Source organism: Hippichthys cyanospilos, chromosome 14 (assembly GCF_059441005.1).
Source record: "Hippichthys cyanospilos isolate Australia breed blue-spotted pipefish chromosome 14, RoL_Hcya_1.0, whole genome shotgun sequence".
In the NCBI taxonomy this organism is placed as follows: domain Eukaryota; kingdom Metazoa; phylum Chordata; class Actinopteri; order Syngnathiformes; family Syngnathidae; genus Hippichthys; species Hippichthys cyanospilos.
Window position 1 is genome coordinate 11,124,773 of NC_142382.1, and position 12,871 is coordinate 11,137,643.

The window sequence follows — 12,871 nt, forward strand, 5'->3', positions numbered from 1 at the left end:
TATGGGTGCATTTGCCGGGACTGAAAAATGCTGTTTAAATTCAGCCGGACATCTGCCTTTGTGTCTCACTTTTTTTTTTTTTTTTTTTTTTTTTTACAGACAGTATTGCTGACTGCAAGAAGGGGGCGTAAAACAGGACTTGAAAATCCGGTCCGCCTTCATGCGACGTGGTCAATTCATAAATACAACAGTTCAGAAAGCACCAAACAGGAAAAAGAACACCATCTACATCCGGATTTACAAAGAAAACCCACATGGACAAACAGCACATGGTCTGGGGGGCGTTAAGCAGGACTTCAAAGTTCGGTCCACCGCCGTGCGATTTGGTCAATTCATAAATGCAACAGTTCAAAAAGCACCAAACAGGAAAAAGGACGCGATCTACATCCGGATTTACAAAGAAAACGCATATGGAAAACCTTTCCTTCTGCTTTATTATTATTTATGTGTGTATAAAAGTATTTTATTCTTTTTTAGAAAAATAGTAAATGAAGCATGCATGCTATTATCCACGCAAGCTATACTGCATTCTGTGTCGTTCATAATAAGTAGGAAACTAGGATTCTTTCTCTTGGATCGTCAGTTTCGATTTCAAAGCGTTGAAATATCAACCAAGATGGCCTATTCCGACAAATTGTTCTGATTAATCTCACCTCATCTTGACCTCTGAAAACAGAGACAGGAGGTGACGTAACTACTTTGAACTACTTTCAACTACTTTGAAGATATATTGACCTCCAGGCAGAGATGGCATTATATTTGTGCCACAACATATGTGATTGCACAATATCACTCAATATACTTATTTTTAAGCGGAATGTTTTTATTTTTCCAACTTACATCCTAACTTGCAAGAAAATCAACATGGAAATGGGTACAGCCCATCACTTCCTTCAAAGACAAGCCAGCCCATGTTACCACTGGGAATGTGTTCATATACACCTTAAATATGATGGCTTTTATTAAATATTAAAATATAATTCAATTCCAAAATGTATTGCATACAAATATATACTGTAGAATGACTACTACTGCAAACAAACAAACAGTTTGGTAACAGCTGTTGTCTACCCTAGTTCTCTTGGGGAGGTGTCATACTCTACAACAGAGGACTCAGAAAGCAAATGCTTTCTTTTAAGGGAATGATGAGACATTTTAATCTATTACTTTAAGGGAAAGGTGAAATATGTCAAACTATTGCATGGTTTCTTCTTTAATAGTCATTTGCTTTTGAGAGCAGAAGCACACTATAGTCACATATGAGGATGGACATACAAGTGCAAATTGTTATCAACAAAGCCACTAAATCCACCTGAGTGGGTGACGGGGATTGAGAAGTTGTCCCAGGTACTGTAATGCTATCCCTACTGTCTACATGATCGCTGTTGGTTGTCATAGTGATGGATGCAGAAATGTCAAACGATTGTTATTAGTCCACTTCCATCTCCCTTGTCGTATGCTTCGTGTGCTGGCATCCCTTAGCATCCCCAGTCCCATCTGGAGCTTGCTTTGCACTTGGGCCATTATTAGGGGCGCCGCTGTTTTGGTCGATGACCTCATGTGTCTCCTCCACTTTGGGTTTGGCCCTGTTGATCACTGCAGCACACACATCCTGCACCTCCTGCAAAGGCAAGCATAGACTTATGTTGAGTCATATAGCAAGACACAAAAGAGCTGATGTCACATACCTGTATTTTGGCAATGATATCTGCTACTTTGACAACAGGATCTTGAGTGAATGCCAGTTTACTTTGCGCGTTTATCTTGCTGTTCATCCACACCATGCTGTCATTCAAGCACTTCTCCACTGTGTTGACATCTTCTGCAGCAAAATGAACATAACGTTCATCCTGCAGAGAATATGGAAACACATTAATCATCTTGGAAGGCATCCTTTTAGGCTGTTTACAGGTTAAGCTATAAAAATATTCATACCCTGGCCAAAATTGATGTCTAAACTGAAGTGACACAAGACAATTGCAAAAACAAATGTTGAGAGCTACCTGAATGTTTTTTTTTTCTGTTTTAAATTTGGGCTTTTTAAGTCTTTCATAATGTTTTGGTATGGCATAGCAGAATGAGGAGGGGCCATATTCTTGGCAAGGGTTTGAGTTGAGCGAGCACCAGGCACAGTTGACCACCTTATGGAGTTACTTTTCATCTTGGAACTAAAATATAAATGTTTCAGAATACCCCCCTGCTACAGTGACAAAGCTAGATGGAGGTAAATGGGGGTAAAAAAAAAAAAAACCTTTGGCACACTCTAGCCACACTTTGATGACTTAGTTATTTATACTAACCGTCAGTTGTAGACTAACTGCATATTTATATCTAAATGTATATAATGACATTTAAAAAAAATTATGAAACTCCTACCCTGCATGCCACTTATGGTCATGGTACAAAGTGCTGGCCATGTCCTGCAATGTCGGTATATCCCCAAGATATGAAGCAGTGGGTCAGATCATATCTTTATTATTATTATTATTATTTATTTAAAAACAGACATCTGGTCCCCCTGAGCTATTAACAACAAATAACAATTAAACAAGAACACACTCAACATAACAATTGCACTGTGAAACTATCCTTTTTATTTTATTTATTCCATTTAACTGTTCCTATTTATTTAATAAAGCACCAATTGAAGGAGTGCTCCCAATTTCAATATATACCAGCGATTCAATGAAAATAAAGACATTCAATTCTTTATGTTAAAAAAAAAAATGGTTGTTGCTGTACACTTTGTGAATTCAATAAATAAGTTAATTAAAAAATATATATTATTAGGAACAAGAAAAAGCAATTGGAAATAATGTCAATATTTATGTATTTTTTTTCGGTCTGTAATTAACCTGTGCTCCACAAAATTAGAAAGTTGCTCCTAAAACTGAAGTCAATGATTCACAAAACTGCCCTGCAAAAAAAAAAAAAAAAAAAAAAGGCCGTGTAGATGTATAATACAGTTGATTCCTGATTAACAGAGCTGGACAGTTTTAATTGGACCAGATCCTGAATATGTAAGTAATAATAATAGTTGGTGAACCTGTCAATTATTTTGTTGATTAATCAATGAACGAGATTAAAAACCATGTTTTGATTTCTATCCCTTTTTCAAAAGCAGGTGAGTATTTCAAATTTAATAGCGGAGAAAACAACTTCATTATGAGTTAGTGGTTCACCCCCAAAATAAACACAGGTAAACGCAAACATTTCACTTTGATTGCATAAAGATAATCAGTCTGCTATCATAGAGGATGACAAAAATGAGAGAATATTTGATGTTAAGCTTCAAGTGGCTAACACTAGACCGTACATTGGATCAAGCTACAGTGGCACTCTGATTTTAGATGCAAATGCAGAGAATCACACGCGAAAAAAATGCTCACCTTTTCTTTGTAAGCGTCTACATACTTCATGTAGAATTGTAGCCTCTTGCCAAGTTCCTCAAAAGCCTTTGGCCGGTCATCGTGCTCTTTCTGCCGGTCTTGAATAGGCTGACCTAGTCGCTGCAATAAACATGCATGCATTTACACTATCATGCATCATTCGAATGAAACTATACATCAAATATAGATATCAAAAACCTTGAGTGCATCCAGCTTTTCTACATAGATGTCTTTGGATTGGTCCTCCCCTTCCTCGTACAGCCAGTTTTCAGTGTCCTCCAGAAGTAACGTCAACCTGTTGCAATCCTTTAAGTCACACACACAAGTGTTGTAAGAACCAATATTCATACGCTGATTGATGCATGCAACACAATACAATCAAAACAGCACTTACTTCCTGTGTTATATACTTGACATAGATGCCACAGAGCTTGTTTCGGAGATCATAAACATATTCTTCCACGGCATTTTTTGCATCGTTCACCTCTTTCACCTGTTTGTCTTGCACAATCATCTGACGCTGTGACAGAAAAAAAATACAATTAAAAAATTTTCAGAAAAGAGCCTGCATTTTGTTGATTTGTGATGTTACAAATACGAATCTGCTGGGTTGAAGTGGGAAGAATGGTTACCACACAGTCATTTTAAAGGGGAAAATTGATTTGACATACATAAAGACAAGTGAGTGGTCACTTGTTGCGAGGCAGAAGTCATTGGGCCAGCAATATTGGCTGGTCCTGCCCTTGCCTCTTTTGCAGAGAGACCACGAATTGAAACAAATAAATGCAAATGAATGCAGTTGTCAATGTTACATTATCAATGAAGATAATCCTGCGGTATTAATCTATCTTTGAAAAGACTATTCGAGAGACTTTACCTCAAACTGGACAAAGTTGCAAAGCATCTCGCTGTCAAGCTGTCTGATATTGCTGGCGACAATAGGCAGCTCAGCGCTCTTCACCTTCACTTTGGGCTTGCCCCCTGCTACTGCTGCTGGATCATGCTTGTCCCCGGCACCACCAGCACCTGCCTGTGCAACATAAAACACTCAGCTACTCTAATGACACCATATCTTAGAAAACTCTTGTGAACTGAAGTATATTTCATTCAAAATTATTAGTATTCCAGAGTATAGATTTTTTTGCAGCATAGCATTTTAAAACCATGTCAAAATACAACTCTGACAGTTTTTAAATCATTTTCTTTCCACCATTATTGCAATATTTTAGCCAAAAGATGGCACACCCCTGGTAGTGTGCTAACTAGTCACCATCACTTGTCTCCATCTGGGTGAAATTCCAGCTCCCTAATGTCTTCTATCAATGCTTTCACTTTGATGTAAAAGGTCTTTGATGTATCGGATTGGACAAAATACTGCAGACTAGTCAGTATGTTTGCTTTTGAGCGCTCAATGAAGAAATTAAGGTGGGTAAGGTGGGTTTTTTTGCATTATTGTCACAGGGGACTCTTGAAAAGTTTTTTTTTTTTCCCTTCCAAGTGAATGCAATATACATACATTTGGATCTAACACTTTGTGCGCCATTGATGTGAAAGGATGTCAACTGGAACCCCACCAGGGAGTGTCGTTACATCATTTAATGCCAACTGTATTTTATTATTATGGGAGTGAGATGCGCTGGCATGGTCATGAAAACACTTTCAGTGCCATGGTTGACAATTCTCGTCTTTTAAAATGGTAATAAAAATAATAACGTTCTCGTCAAATATTTTTGTTTATGGAGAATAGCTGACACCCTTTACTAGTTATCTAATATTAAGCCATTTGAGCAATGTAGTGATAACTGTGACTATCGGATGACAGTGTTTTCATACATGCAACCCATATATTACATATTATTCTAAGTAAGGAATGGAAATCGATCTTTCATGTGATACCACTCATGTCAACATAGACATAGCACACAATATGCTGTCAGCCTTGAAAGATGAGTGAAAAATGCAAAATTTAATAGGCACTCTAGAAGTTGCTTTTTCCGATAATGCTTGGCACTGAAAGAGTTAAGATGGGTGAAAAAACCCCCCACTATTTTTGCCATCAGGTAGTCTTTTTTCATTAAAGAATTAAAAATCCAATTATTTGTTTTACTCAAAAGCTAATCATATCAGTCTGATTGTCCCATGCTTGCCTTTTATTTTCTCCTCATACTTTCCACATGCCTCATACTCTCTAAAATGTTGTGAAAGACAAGAATGGAAATTAAACACAGAGGCCGTGAAGTGTACAGGAATCGGCATGAAAAAATGTAAATGTAAAAGTATTTTTTGAGGAATGGCTCACTCTCATCCATTAATCCGTATTTTAATTTCCGGGGTATGCTTCTTATCAAATAAGGGTAGGACATTTACGACATAGGTGTGTCTTTAATGACTGCAGTCAGAAAAAGACGGGACATGGTAGTCCGCCACACTTACCTTAGTGCAAATGTTATCTTCATTTAGCTGATCCCCCTGGCTGTGAACCTCTTGGTCTACCTGCATTTTGGTCTGACAGATATCATTGACATTTATATGATGAATACAAACATTGACCAAATGTGATCAATTCAATTTGGTAAATCTGAAATGGGAAACTTAAATCCTTCTACCTGCTCCTCTCCTCGGCCTTCATTTTGCACAAATGGCTCAGAGTCAATTTGCATGTCTTCTCCCTCTCCTTTCTGCTTCTCAATCAAAGAGGCACCGGACACACTGAAGATGCCGTGGATATTAAAACGGACCTTGACCTTCACTTTGGAGCTTTCTCCATCTGGCTGGGGTACCACATTCTGGACCGAAAAGCACCCTGGCAACAGGAGAGGAAAAACATTCCTGCTCTTAAAATAGACTCTTAAAACTCAAAAGCTTTGGTGCTTGCTAGTTCATTAGCCTTCAGCATGATATTCACAGAGGAACAGTGAGCACAGAATAACCCAACCTTACCAATTCTACAATCTGGATATGGAAGCTCGTGAGGGCAGCTGTAAAAGGCTTCAAGGTCAAAAGGTTCCTTCTTATGGAAGGTGATGACTTTGGAAAACGGGGCAGCATGGTTCTTACTGAACACCTCACACTCTCTAAAACAAAAATAAAAAGGGAATGAAAGTTAAATAACACTTGGGGTTAAGACCAGTAATGGCAAACAGCAAAAATATAATAACCTTAGAGTCCTTGACTTTTATAAAAGGGTCTGACTACTCAGTACAATATGAACTAATAAGAACTTGAAAAATTGCCTTTGCTTTTTGACAAAGAGAAGGACATTAAAAACATGCTTTTTTCAAATTTGATTCATTGATTCATTGATAGAATGACTGACAGATTAATCGATTATAAAAATATTAAAATATGACAAAACACCAACGTATCGGTATTTATAACAGGGGCTTTTATTTTATTTTTAAGATTTCATTTTATGGATTTTATTTAAATTGTTTTTTTTGTTTTTTTTTCTTCAAATATTTTTCAAGTGTTTGGCTAAAGAAGGGTCTAATATTGGCTGGTACCTAAAAAAGGTATTGACGTCATCAATTAATTTAAGTAATTAGGCACTTCAATCATTCAGTACCAAATGTTTAGACCCCCCTTTAGACTTGAAAAAAAAACGAGAAAAATATATTTGAAAAAGCTGAATACCGAGATTCTTAAGAAAAATGTCAAAATTTTGAATTGAACAAGTTATATGCTATGATTGTTACTGGTCCAGCTCATTTGACAAAGTTAGGCTTTGTGTGGGCCCTGAATTGAAGAGCTTTGACACCCCTGGGTCTGTAAAATGGAACATGTCCTCACCCGAGTCCATCCTCTGTTGGGGATTTCCAGCGCAGAGTAATTGGGAAAGGAACAGCATCAGTGATGGAGAACTCTCGTACTTTAAAGGCAGGAGACAAAATTGCACACTACAACAGAATGACACAAAAAAAATTTTTAAAACACTAAACATGTTTAGACTTACTCCAGAGGGAAAAGAAGAAAAAAAATGGCACCTGAAGTGCAGAGCCTCTCGCGACAGCCTCGTCTGCATTGAGCGTGGTGCTGACATCTTTGCCAAAGAACTTGGCGATCCGGTCTTTGATGGCCGGCATTCTCGTGGCGCCTCCCACAATCTCCACGGAGTAGATGTCGTCCCGACTCAGCTCTGCCCAAAAAACATGTTGACTTAATATTACCCAACATAACTGAGTATTAAATCATAGGGACGTACTTGAATGTTCAAGGGCGGCTTTCAGCGGCATCTCGACCCGCATTAAATATTGGGCACACATCTCTTCCAAATGTCCCCTGTGGGTTGGAAACAAGGTCAAAATCATGTCAGATGCTAGCAGGCTAAAAGAAAAGAGTCTTGTTTTGGACCTATTCATCCTGCTGGAAACATCAATGTCATTCATGAAGCACTCGATGTTGAGAGGCAGGTCTGAGGAGTTGGCACTCATCAGCTTCTTGAGCTTCTCACACTCCTGATGCAGACGCAGCAAAGCCCTGGGATTGTCTCGCACGTGCAGCTTGTACTTGACTTTGAACTCCTCGCAGAAGTAGTTCACCAAGGCCTCATCAAAATTACGACCGCCCAGGTAAGGGTCAAACGCCGTGGCGAGGACCTGGCGACCAAGCACGCCAGAGCTCGGTGAGGAAAATGTTCATGGCTAGAATTACTGTGAGGAAAGAAATGGAAGGCGACTGACCTTGAGCTTGCCTTTGTTGAAAGACGTGATTGCCACCTGGTAAGATGAATGGCCCATGTCAACAAACACGACATTGCGAGGTTTCTCCTCTGGAGTGGGAAGATCCTGCTTGTAGATCCCATAGGCCAATGCCACTGTCAAATTAAATACAGTGAATTAATCTTCATTATTAAAAAAAAAAAGAAGAGATTTACAGTATGCTTACCCAATGTTTGCTATAAGATATGATTTACACTGCAAGTGAATGGACTGTTCTATAATGCCACGATTAAGTAGTTAGTAGCTATTGGTATCAGGCAGTAGGCGTGGGACATTGGATGTGCTTTCTGTGCTATGTGTATGTGAATCAGTCTAGGAAGGTACGACCGAGCCAGAAAGCACCAAACGTTGCAAACTCCACTGACCTGCAGTAGTGTCATTTATTAACCGTAAACAGTTGAGCCCTGCTATTTGTGTAGCATCCAACACGGATCGCCGCTCAGCATCCGTAAAAAAACAGGGCACCTAAAAAATATAGAGCACAAAATCATGGTTGAATTTGTGAAGCTTGTGAGTGGAATCAGCAGAGAAAAGTTGAAATCACTCACAGACACCACACAGTCCACCACGGGCTTCTTAAGGGCACCCTCTGATGTCTCCTTCAGCTTGCTGAGTAACATGCCTGTGATCTGCTGCACTGTGAACACCTTGTCCTCATCCAAATAACGCACCTGGGAAATATTCTTTGACATTATCATTCAGCGCTAGCAATTTTCAGAAACTAGTATAGTATTTGAAAAAGAAAATGGAGATACAGTAACTACATGGGATTGAATGAATTAATGAATTAATTATGCATATCAAACATATTTACTGTATATAAATATGTAGTTTGTACATACAGCCAAAAATAAAATTGAAAATAAAGCCAAACATTAAAAAAAAAACGTACTCTGTTCGAAAAGGAGTAGGAAGTACATTTTTTTTTTTTTTTTTTACTTCTTACACCTTTTAAGTATTCTTGCATTATATTATATATTAATATTGCTATAATTATGTACAAGTATTCCATATCGGTGCTTCTCAAAAAGTGGAACGGACCCCCCTGGGAGTGTGCAATGCGATGCCAGGAGGGCATGTATGACTCCAGGGAAAAGGCTATGGTGTTGTCATGTAAAGCGTAATTGTAATAAAAAGCAAATTTTCATAATTTTTTTAAATTTTATTTTAGTTTCAGGCACTTTGGTGCACTAGGTTATTTGTTTCTGTAACCTGGATAACCACTGTAAAGAAACAATTAACCGTTTTTGAAAGGTGATTTATATTGCTAATACAATTCTTGTAGATAATAATCTTATTTATGGTCAGTGCGGCATGTTGGGGGGGGGGGGGGGGGGGGGGGTGTTTTCTTTTGGGGGGGCTTTGCAAAATATCTTTGAGAAGCACTGCTCTATATAAATATGTAAATATACATATACATATATAACTTATATCCACATAAACATACTTAAATATTAAAATATACTGGTTACATACAATATATAGTATAAATAATAAATATATAGTATAAAGCAGAAGTGTCCAAACATTTTTTAGAGGGCTTGATTTGGTAAGGTGAAAATGTGCGGGGGCCAACCATTCCACCAGACATCATTCTTTGAACCCATAACATTAAATACAAATGATTTTTTTTGTTTTTTAATTACAAATGGCATACTTTTTCGCACATTTACTTTTTTTTTTTTTTAAGTTTTTGCCAAAATCATAAAATTATATTTGAGGACTACAACAAATGAAGAAAATATCTGTCTAGAGAAAAAAAAAAAAAAAAAACTTTGGGCAGATTAAACATATCTAACTTCAACATTGAATATTAAATGTTCATTATATATTCTAAATTCAAAATAGTGACCAGCACTTTACAGTATACCAGGGTCGCCCAAACTTTTTTGCTCTGAGATGAACTTTTCCAGCAGCCAATCTCCCACATTCGACAGCATGCTGTCTGTATCCTAGTCAAAGCCAAACTTTGTGAGGAAGTAAGCTTAAAAATAAACTGTCCTTATGGTACAAGTAACATATGACACAAATGGCATTGCCATGCTTTTATTTTGAAGTTATTTTCTGTAAAGTTAGTCACGACAACACTAAAGCACCGAAGACAGCTGGGATAGGCACCAGCAAGCCTGCGACCCTAGTGAAGATAAGTGGCTATAGAAATGGATAGATGGATGGATGGATGGATGGATGGATGGATGGATGGATGGATGGATGGATGGATGGATGGATGGATTGAATGATTCAATATTTGTTTTCCTTCTGTGTGGTCTAAAAAAATAACTGTTACTGACAGATATTTTTTTTCATTTAGTATTTCTTAACCCTTTCAGGCTCAAATTACGTTTTTTTTAACTTCTAAAAAAAAAAAGCCTCAATCAATATTCATTTGGAATACCTAGGGGACTGTCATATTATTGTTCCATATTTGGAACGCCTGTCTGTTAAAGCCAGAAAGTTGCCATTCCAAATGACTTAGTTTTCATGTCTGTGATTTGTTGATTCCATCATTTTTCCAGGGGGGTGTATAGAAACTCCATGTACTTTCTCCAATACTGGTGATTCCAGTTTTTTTGCCAGGAGTAGCAACTAGCAACTCTATGAACATCTTCCAAGACTGGTGATTCCATCATTTTTGCCAGGGGTAGTATATAGCAACCAGGGAGTGTCTCCCACCAAGCAACCAAGTCCTATGGGTGTGTGTCTAGAGAGACATGCAAGCACATCAACACCGGTCACATAAGCACGTTAGTAATCACAAGTGGGAGGACTTGGCCTCAGTCAAAATTTAATGTGGACCCCAGAAAGAAGACCAGGTCCCCAAATATTTCCCCATGTTTGTAGATTAGTTTTCAAATCAAGGTTCAAGCCATGTGGGTTTTCTTCCTTTTTTCTTTTCTTTTTTGCTTCCTTCCCTGCATGTCATTGTCTCCTTCCTTCTTCCGTTTCCTCAGTTTCCATCCATCAATCCATCTTTTCACATTGTCTCCCTTCTTGCCTTCCATAAATAGTTTAATTCATCTTTATTCCAACATGTTTTAGTCCTATAATATTGTCTTTAACTCGGTGTGAAGAGAAACTACTAAAGTTAAAAAAAAAAATTGAATGCTCAATACAACTGCTGTGTTAATACCTCAGATGTTGCAATATCAAATCAATCTTGTATTCTGTATCATTTCAATGACATCATAACCAATTTTTGAATGTTCAATGAAGTAATCTTAATAGTGGGGCTGAGATATATTAACAAAATGGTGGATGAAATTGTGGGGAAAAAAAAAATTGCAAGCACTTCACCTTCAGTCCAGTGGTTCCATCAGCCAGTTTATGCAAACTGTAAGGTAGCTTGTTTTTTTCTGCTTGCACAAAGGGGTCATCAAACGCTCTGCCATGAAACCTTTTGAAGCCATGGACTGTATTTTTGAAGTTTGTAATTATCTGGAGGAAAAGAAATCACATTTAAAGTCTTTTCAAATGAGTGTCACTGAGTAAGAGGCCGATATATGAGTGTCCTTACTTGACTCTTGGCTGCGTTTCCAATGATGCGGTTTTTGGCGGCAAAAGACACACACGCCCTTGATGAGGATGAGGAGAGACAAGTGCATCAGCAGATGAAATGAACTATGGAGAAATAATCAAGCTAAGACGTGGCCTACGGACAATGAATGTAATTGACTGTGTGAGAGCAGTAAGCTACTTTTCGATTATTTCTCAAGAGGGTCTGGTGACACACATACGGAGACGGGCTTGTTCACCTTGAAAAACATCTGTCCATATACAGTCTCTATAGATGAGATACTGCCTCCCTAACATTTTTGTGAAGTGGACGTCAGATACCTTCGAAAACCTTTCATATGTAAAGTTGTGGAACGTTCATCCTACACTGTATGCAGAAGTATTACAGTATGTATTGTGAGGAAAATGCATGATGAACAAGAGTAAAGATGTACAATTCCAACTCGTGTTTGAAAGCATTAGAAGGTGTCAAGCCACATTAATGAATAAATGCAAACTGATTTTTTTTAACATAATAATGCAAAATGATTACGTAAATTATCAAATCACTTTTACTGCCAAGTCTACCACAATTGATCGAGATTCAATTTTGACTTCATTTGACCTCTGTTCACCTGCCAGTGAAAGTATAAGGCCTTCCTCCCCTCTGGAGCCAACAGCATCACTGGCTGCAGCCTGCACCAGCATCTCTCGTCAAAGCGTCACACAAGACGCGCGCATTGCGTAACAAACTCGCAACCGGACCGCTTTTCACCGCGATGACGCCCCTCTTTTATTCATTTAATTAATTTATTTATTTCATACTTACGGCGTGCATCTGTCACTGTATTCGTTGGCGATTGTCTCAATGCCACCGCTCCTGGCCACGGCGATGTAGCAGTTTAGGAAACCCACATCAATGCCGACCACTGACATGATAAAAGCTCGTCTTTACCCTCCTGAGAAACTTATCCTTTTGCACTTGTCACCTTGTGAAGAAAACAATATTAATCGCTCTGTTGAAATAGAAAGAAATTGTACGACTCCTCAATACGTCCGCCAACTAAAAGTGCGCTGTATAAATTACGCGCAGTTATGTAATTCAGGTTTGTTTATAGCCAACTCATCCGGCGTAATCCCGAGCCCAACGATGACCAGAGCGGATTCTCCCACTCCGAGGCGACCGTAAACATCACCAAAGGATCTCGGAGCCTGATGCGTTTAAGACCCGCCTTCGTGCGTCACTGATTGGTGTGTCATCCCCAAGTGCCT

The 12,871-nt window shown here is 38.4% G+C and overlaps 1 protein-coding gene across 1 annotated transcript; it reads right to left on the reverse strand.

Annotated features, from left to right (window-relative positions):
* Nucleotides 1-802: 802 nt before the first annotated feature.
* On the reverse strand, nt 803-12,799 carry hspa4l (heat shock protein 4 like). Its single transcript, XM_088432690.1, has 19 exons — nt 12,429-12,799; nt 11,622-11,679; nt 11,402-11,542; nt 8,656-8,778; nt 8,473-8,572; nt 8,069-8,202; nt 7,740-7,984; nt 7,591-7,667; nt 7,373-7,524; nt 7,179-7,285; nt 6,330-6,463; nt 5,996-6,192; nt 5,823-5,894; nt 4,267-4,419; nt 3,784-3,909; nt 3,588-3,695; nt 3,390-3,509; nt 1,689-1,850; nt 803-1,621 (listed from the first exon to the last, which is right to left on the reverse strand). Exons 1-19 carry the CDS (start codon nt 12,533-12,535, stop codon nt 1,430-1,432), a joined length of 2,508 nt encoding a protein of 835 aa, XP_088288816.1. The 5' UTR covers nt 12,536-12,799; the 3' UTR covers nt 803-1,429.
* Between the last annotated feature and the right edge of the window lie 72 nt (nt 12,800-12,871).